General features: G+C 45.4%; 1 protein-coding gene across 1 annotated transcript in view; it reads left to right on the top strand.

The window, feature by feature from the left end:
* The first annotated feature begins 337 nt into the window (after window positions 1-337).
* usp53a (ubiquitin specific peptidase 53a) overlaps window positions 338-7500 on the top strand; it is a 50317-nt gene continuing 43154 nt past the window's right edge. Inside the window, 4 exon segments of the mRNA XM_080860171.1 lie at window positions 338-635; window positions 3083-3175; window positions 3598-3732; window positions 6666-6779. Of these exon segments, the coding sequence (XP_080716297.1) occupies window positions 489-635; window positions 3083-3175; window positions 3598-3732; window positions 6666-6779 (489 nt within the window). The 5' untranslated portion in view covers window positions 338-488.

The following is a 7500-nucleotide window of genomic DNA, read 5'->3' as shown; positions in this document are numbered from 1 at the left end:
TCAGCACACGCCCGGAGACGGCACAACCTCTTATGGGTGGGGTCTCTAAGGGGTGGGGCTGACTCCTCTCAGCCAATCAGAATTAGCAGGGCAGCAATGACCACAAGCTCCCACAGAACGTTGGCTGCGACACACTTTCTGCTCAGGCATTTGGGCGGAAGGCTGCAACAACAATAACAAGCGAAACACTTCTCATCTCTTCACATCTCTTCTCCTGGGATTTGTTGACTCTGAGACTGTGTGTGAGAGCTGGGTCATTCAGCATTCCTGTTCCTTCCCCTCTCCTCCCCGCACACACACACACACACACACACACACACACACACACACACACACACACACACACACACACACACACACACACACACACTGCGTGCCCTCCCACCAGCAGTGACTGCGGGCTCTCATGTGTGCCCACCCTGGCACAGCTGCCAGTGGAGTGACGTAGACTCCGCCCCGTCCCCTCTGACCGCTGCCCCCGGACCCCAATGGCGTTTGTAAAGTTCTTCAGGAGGCCCAGAGGGGGCAACCTGGCCAAGTCCTACCAGCCTGGCAGCATGCTCTCGCTCGCCCCCACCAAGGGCCTGCTCAACGAGCCCGGGCAGAACAGCTGCTTCCTCAACAGCGCTGTGCAGGTCAGTCAAACACACACACACACACACACACATGGATACAGAACAGATACAGACACACACACACACTCTCTCACACACACACACACACACACACACACACACACATGGATACAGAAGAGATACAGAACACACACACCGTCAAATGCGCACACTCATGGATACAGAACACCCACACTGGCTCAGGCGTGTTCACACACACACACACACACACACACACACACACACACACACACACACACACACACACACACACACACACACACCCTCTGTCAGACGTGCTGACATATCGACATAGAACACACAGTCAGACGTGCTCACACATGGATACAGAACACACACCAAGCAGCCTCTATGTGCTGCACAGTTCTAAACACACTTTGCTACAAATTCACACTGGCCTGACAACCCTCCCTTTTATGATGCATTTGTATTTGGTCATGTAGTGTGCAGCTCTGCAGAGTGTGTGTTGTGTGTGTGTGTGTGTGTGCAGGTCTGCAGTGTGTGTGTGTGTATGTGTGTGTGTGTGTGTGTGTGTGTGTGTGTGTGTGTGTGTTTGTATGTCTGCAGGGTCTGTGCTGTGTCATGTAGTGTATCTCAAGAATGTTCTAGCATTAGCGTTGAAGCAGGCAAAGTCGTCACTCCTGTAAATGAATCTTGGCTATCTAGATAAGCAGCCTTACTTGTTGTTAGTATTTATTTTTGAGGGCTACAACTCTTACATGTATATTCCTAGTACAAGGTATAAATATGACATTTATTTGAGTCAAGACATATATTTTGAAAATCAGTTTTATTATTTTGGGTAACAACAGACATGATCTCAAACCGCTTTACAGAGTCCAAGGTCTGAACCAAATTTCCAACATAAGGATAGCCATCTTAAGTGTGTCTGTGTCTGTGTGTGTGTTTGTGTGTGTGTGTGTGTGTGTGTGAGTCCTGCTGGAGCCTCTGTCATATACCAGTGTGTGTGTGTGTGTTGGGAGTGGTCACTGATGAGTAGATGTGATGTAAGTGAGGAGTATGTGAGTGTGGAGGCTGTCTGTGATGACCAGTGTTATGTTATTTGTTTTGGGTGTGTGTGTGTCTAGAAAGCAAACTGTGTGTGTGTGTGTGTATGTTTAGTGAAGAGGGTGTATACTGTGTGTGTCAGATGTGTGTAAATCTGGCATTCCAAATGACAATTCACACCGAAATAAACATAGACATTATGACCTCTGGATAATTAACTCTCCCACAGAGAACCGCCCTAGGCTTACACATTCCTACACACACACAAACACTCTCTCACACACACACACACACACACACACACACACACACACACACACACACACACACACACACACACACACACACACACACACACACACACACACACACACAAAGATACAAACACACAAACACACTCTTTCTCTCTCTCTCTCTCACACACACACACACACACACACACACACACACACACACACACACACACACACACACACACACACACACACACACACACACACACACACACACACAACAGGTTTTTCCTGGAAACCTGGCTTTTTCCAGGAGAGTGGGAGGAATGGGCTCTTTCTGTTTCTGTCTCTCTCTGTTCATCTCTCTCTGTCTCTGTCTGTCTCTCTCTCTCTCTTTCTCTCTCTCTCTCTCTGTCTGTTCATCTCTCTCTGTCTGTTTGTCTGTTTCCCTCTGTCTGCTTGCCTCTTTATGTCTCTCGGTCTCTCTGTCTGTTTGTCTCTTTCTGTTTGTCCGTCTGTCTGTTTGTCTCTATCTGTCTGTCTGTCTCTTTATGTTTCTATTCAATTCAAATTCAAAAGAAGCTTTATTGGCATGACCATAACATTCTACAGTATTGCCAAAGCATTTGGGTTGGATATATAATAAGTGATTATAATAAACAATACATATATCTATACACAGGGTACAGGGTTTCTCTCTCTGTTTATGTTTCTCTCTCTGTCTGTCTGTCTGCAGTGAAGACGAGGCAGCTATATCTTTCTTTAATTGATTCTAAGGACAGCGTAGTAGAGGATGACTCCTATACTTTTCATTTTTCAGCTCATGAATAGACGATCAGTGTCTTTATAGAGTAAAACCAGTCTGTGAGTAGTTCATGTAGAACTACAACAAATAAAATGAATCTTTTCTATTTCTATTTTTTAAGGTATTTATTTAGTTGTCTTTTATCTTTGTTCAATTGGAAAACAACTGGATGACCAGAAGTATCAGTGGCTTTGCTTTAATTTCAATTTACATCTCAAAGCTCATGGCGGATTTCCTCCCAACTTGATTTTCTGTTAATATGATGATACCTTAAAAACGTGTGTGTGTGTGTGTGTGTTTGTGTGTGTGTGAATGTGAATCTGTGTTTTGTGTATGTATAAGTGAGTGTTATAGGGATTTTGTGTGTGTAATACTACATTTCCCATGATGCACCATTGCAGGTACTGTGGCATCTGGACATCTTCAGGCGGAGTCTGCGGCAGCTTCCCAACCACTTCTGCATAGGAGACTCGTGTATCTTCTGTGCACTCAAGGTACACACACACACACACTCACACACACACACACACACACACACACACACACACACACACACACACACACACTCTGCCTAGGAGACTCCTGTATCTTGCGTGCCGTGCACTCCAGGACAGGTACACACACACTCACACACACAGCCACACAAACTCCCTCAGACAACCACACACACACACAAACAATCACAACTACACACACACACACACACACACACACACAACTACACTAACACACACACACACACACACACACACACACACACACACACACACACACACACACACACACACACGCACACTTTATTAGCTTAAGTCAGACCACCTTCATACACAGACATACACATCCGTTAGCTTCAGTGTGTTTTAATTGCTGTGTGTGCTGTGTGTGTGTGTGTGTGTGTGTGTGTGTGTGTGTATAGGGCATCTTCAGTCAGTTCCAGCACAGCCGTGAGCGGGCGCTGCCCTCTGATAACCTGCGCCTTGCCCTGGCGGAGACCTTTAAGGACGAGCAGCGCTTCCAGCTCGGCTTCATGGACGACGCCGCAGAGTGCTTCGTAAGTCTGTGTCTGTGTGTCTGTGTGTCTGTGTGTGTGTCCCTAAGGGTATATCTGTTTGTGTGTGTGTGTGTGTGTGTGTGTGTGTGTGTGTGTTTGTTTATACTTCATAATTGTGTGTGTGTATGTGTGATATGCATGAGGAGAGCAATACACTGCGAGGTTTATAATAGGGGTTCATTGATGACACTGCAGTGCTTAACAAGACCTTCTGTGCAGTGTGTGTGTGTGTGTGTTTGTGTGTGTGTGTGTGTGTGTGTTTTTGTGTGTGCAGGTAAGCTGCCTGCATTTTTGTTCTTGTTTTTAAATGAGCCAAGCGTAGGTGTGCTTGGGATTGTTTACCTCATTCATTATAGGATGTGTGTGGGTGTGTGTGTGTGTGTGCACACCTACGCCTGTTTGTGAGTAAGGTTAATGAGTGTATGTGTGTGTGTGTTTGTGCGTGCGTATGTGTGCACAGCTACGCCTGTTGGTGAGTGAGGTTAATGAGTGTGTGTGTGCACACCTACGCCTGTGTGTGTGTGTGTGTGTGTGTGTGTGTGTCAGTGTCATAATAAAGCTTCTTTGACACAGCAGTGTGTGTGGACATGCACTGTTGCTCTGTGTGCTTGTGTGTGCTATGCTGAAGTGTGCTTGTGAGGGACCGAGGCGGCCGCCCCACGTTTTGGAATGTGGGCTGACCGGAGTTAGTGGTTAAATGGGGGAAAAACATGCTGTGGGGGAGATGGCTTTTTCATCACTTAATGTAGAAGGCAATAAGGACAGGTGGCTAGTGAAATGCCTAACTAGGCATGTGTGTGTGTGTCCAAGGTCTCTCTCCCGCCCCTGTGGGGCAATGTGCATCAAACAAAAGTCCCAAGCTTAACTTCCCATGGAACGTTTCCGGAAATAGACAAAATATTGGCACCCCTGCACTTCTGTCATATAATGCACCACTTCTCCCAGAAAATTGTTGCAATGCTTTGGTATTCACATGTTTATTTTTTATTGTTTGCATTGGACCAACACAAAAAAGCAGAGAAGAAAAGCCAGATCTGGCATGGTTCCACACAAAACACCAAAAATGGACCGGACAAAATGATTGGCACCTTTTCAAAATTGTAAGAAATAGTTGGATTTCAAGCATGTAATGCTCCTTTTATTTGTATTTAAACTCACCTGTGCAAGTCACAGGTACTGGCAATATAGAAATCACACTTGCGACCAGTTAAAATGGAGAAAATGTAACTCAACCTTTGTGTTGTGTGTCTATCACACTGAGCACAGAGAAAAGAAAGAAGAGCAAAGAATTGTCTGAGGATTTGAGAACCGAAATTGTGGGGAAAAAATTGACAATCTCAAGGCTACAAGTCCATCTCCAGAGATCTTAATGTTCCTGTGTCTACTGAGCTCAATGTCATCAAGAAGTTTACAGCCCATGGCATTGTCACTAACCGCCCTGTCCGTGGAAGGAAGAGAAATTGATGAAATATTGCAACGAAGGATTGTTCGAATGGTGGATAAAAAAAACCTAGAACAACTTCCAAACAAATTCAAGCAGACACAGGGTACAACAGTGTCAGCTCGCACTATCGGCTGCCATCTGAATGAAATGCGACTCTATGCTAGGAGACCCAGGAGGACCCCACTGCTGACACAGAGACATAAAAAAGCCAGACTGGAGTTTGCCAAAACGTACCTAGGGAAGCCAAAATATTTTGGGGGAACTTCCTGTGGACAGATGAAACCAAAGTAGAACTTTTTGGTAAAGCAGTTTAAAGGAAATGAAATGAGGCATTCAAAGAAAAAAAGTACAGTCAAACATGGTGGAGGTTCACAGATAATTGGGGTTGCTTTGCTGCTTATGACGTGCCTCGTGAAAATCATGAACTCTGCTACCAAAGAATTTTGGGGCGCAATGTAGGGCCCAGTGTCAAAAAGCTGGGTCTCCATCAGAGGTCATTGGTCTTGCAGCAGGACTATGACCCAAAGCACACTTCAAAAAGCACCCAGAAATGGTTTAAGACAAAGCACTGGAGAGTTCTGAAGCGGCCAGCAATGAGTCCAAATCTAAATCCCATAGAACACCTGTGACACAATCTCAAAACAGCAGTTGGGAGAAGGCACGCTTCAAATGTGAGAGACCTGGAGCAGTTGGCAAAGAAGAGTGGTCCAAAATTCCAGTTGAGAGGTGTAGGATACTCTTTCATGGTTACAGAAAGCGATTGATTTCAATAATGTTTTAGCAAAATGGTGTGCTATCAAATATTAAGTTGAGGGTGCCAATAAATGTGTCCAGTCCATTTTTGGAGTTTTGTGTGGTATCATATCAGATTTGGTGTTTTTTCTCTGTAATTTTTTGTAATTGCAACAATTATTTGGGAGAAGTGGTGCCTTTTCTGACAGAAGTGCATGGGTGCCACTATTTTTGAACATGACTGTACCTCATACAAAATACCATATACCATTTTCAAGATACATTCAGTGTTTTGTATACCACCTGGATGCATTAGGTGTGTTCAGAAAGGCACATTTATTTGACAAGGTTGAACCAAACTGTGTGTGTGTGGTTGTGTGTGTGATGGGCAGTTTCCTCCCCCAGCCCTCCTCACTTCTGAGCCAATGGTGTGTAAACTTGCTTCGCACAGACCTGTAATCATTTTCTGTTTAGGCTAGCAGCTACACACACACACTCCTTCTGTCTGAGCTAGTTTCCTCCCTAAACAGTTTATTTGGGGAGACAAGAAGGGCAGACAAGAAGCCTAATTAACCCCATCCATCCATGTCAACAGGGTGTGTGTGTGTGTCTGTGTGCCTGTCTGTCTGTGTCTGTCTGTCTGTGTCTGTGTGTGTGTGTGTGTGTGTGTGTGTGTGTGTGTGTGTGTGTGTGTGTGTGTGTGAGAGAGAGAGATGTGGTGAGATGTGTTATCAACCAATGTTGTGTGGTTCCACAGGAGAACATCCTTGAGCGGATCCACCTGTGCATTGTTCCTGACGCAGAGACAGACTCGTGCACCTCCAGGTCCTGCATCACGCACCAGAAGTTTGCCATGACGCTCTATGAACAGGTGCTCCTCTCTCTCTCCCTCTCTCCCTCTCTCTCTCTGTCTCTCTATCTCTCCCTCTCCCTCTCTGTCTCTCTATCCATCTCTCTCCCTCTCTCCATCTCTCTCTCTCTTTCTCTCTTTCTCTCTCCCTCTCTCTCTCTCTCCATCTCTCTCTCTCTCTCTGTCTCTCTCTCTCCCTCTCTCTCTCCATCTACATCACTTTAACAAGATTGTATACATGAGTCAAATAATAACAAAAATAAGGACATTCTTTCTCTCTTTCTTTCTTTCTTTCTTTCTTTCTTTCTCTCCCTCTCTTTCTTTCTTTCTCTCTCTCTTGCATATGCACTCGTTTATTCACCTGCTCTCTCCCTCTGCTACTTATCTGCGCAAAACACTGTTTCTAGGCACTACTACACGTGTGTGTGTGTGTGTGTGTGTGTGTGTGTGTGTGTGTGTGTGTGTGTGTGTGTGTGTGTGTGTGTGTGTGTGTGTGTGTGTGTATGTGTTGTGTGGGTGGGGAATGGATTGCTGTCACAGTTAGGTGGCTCCTAATCAGTCAGGTTGGCATAGCAGGGCTACTGGGGAATACAGATCCATAGAAATGTGCGTACACACACACACACACGCACACACGCACGCACGCACGCACGCACGCACATTTACACATTCACACGTTCACACATTCACACACAGAGACCTTCTGAGATGCTGGTTACTGTTTTTTTGAGAACAGCGTATG

This window comes from Sprattus sprattus (genome assembly GCF_963457725.1).
Source record: "Sprattus sprattus genome assembly, chromosome: 21".
Taxonomy (NCBI): Eukaryota; Metazoa; Chordata; class Actinopteri; order Clupeiformes; family Clupeidae; genus Sprattus; species Sprattus sprattus.
This window is presented reverse-complemented; position numbering and strand designations above follow the sequence as displayed.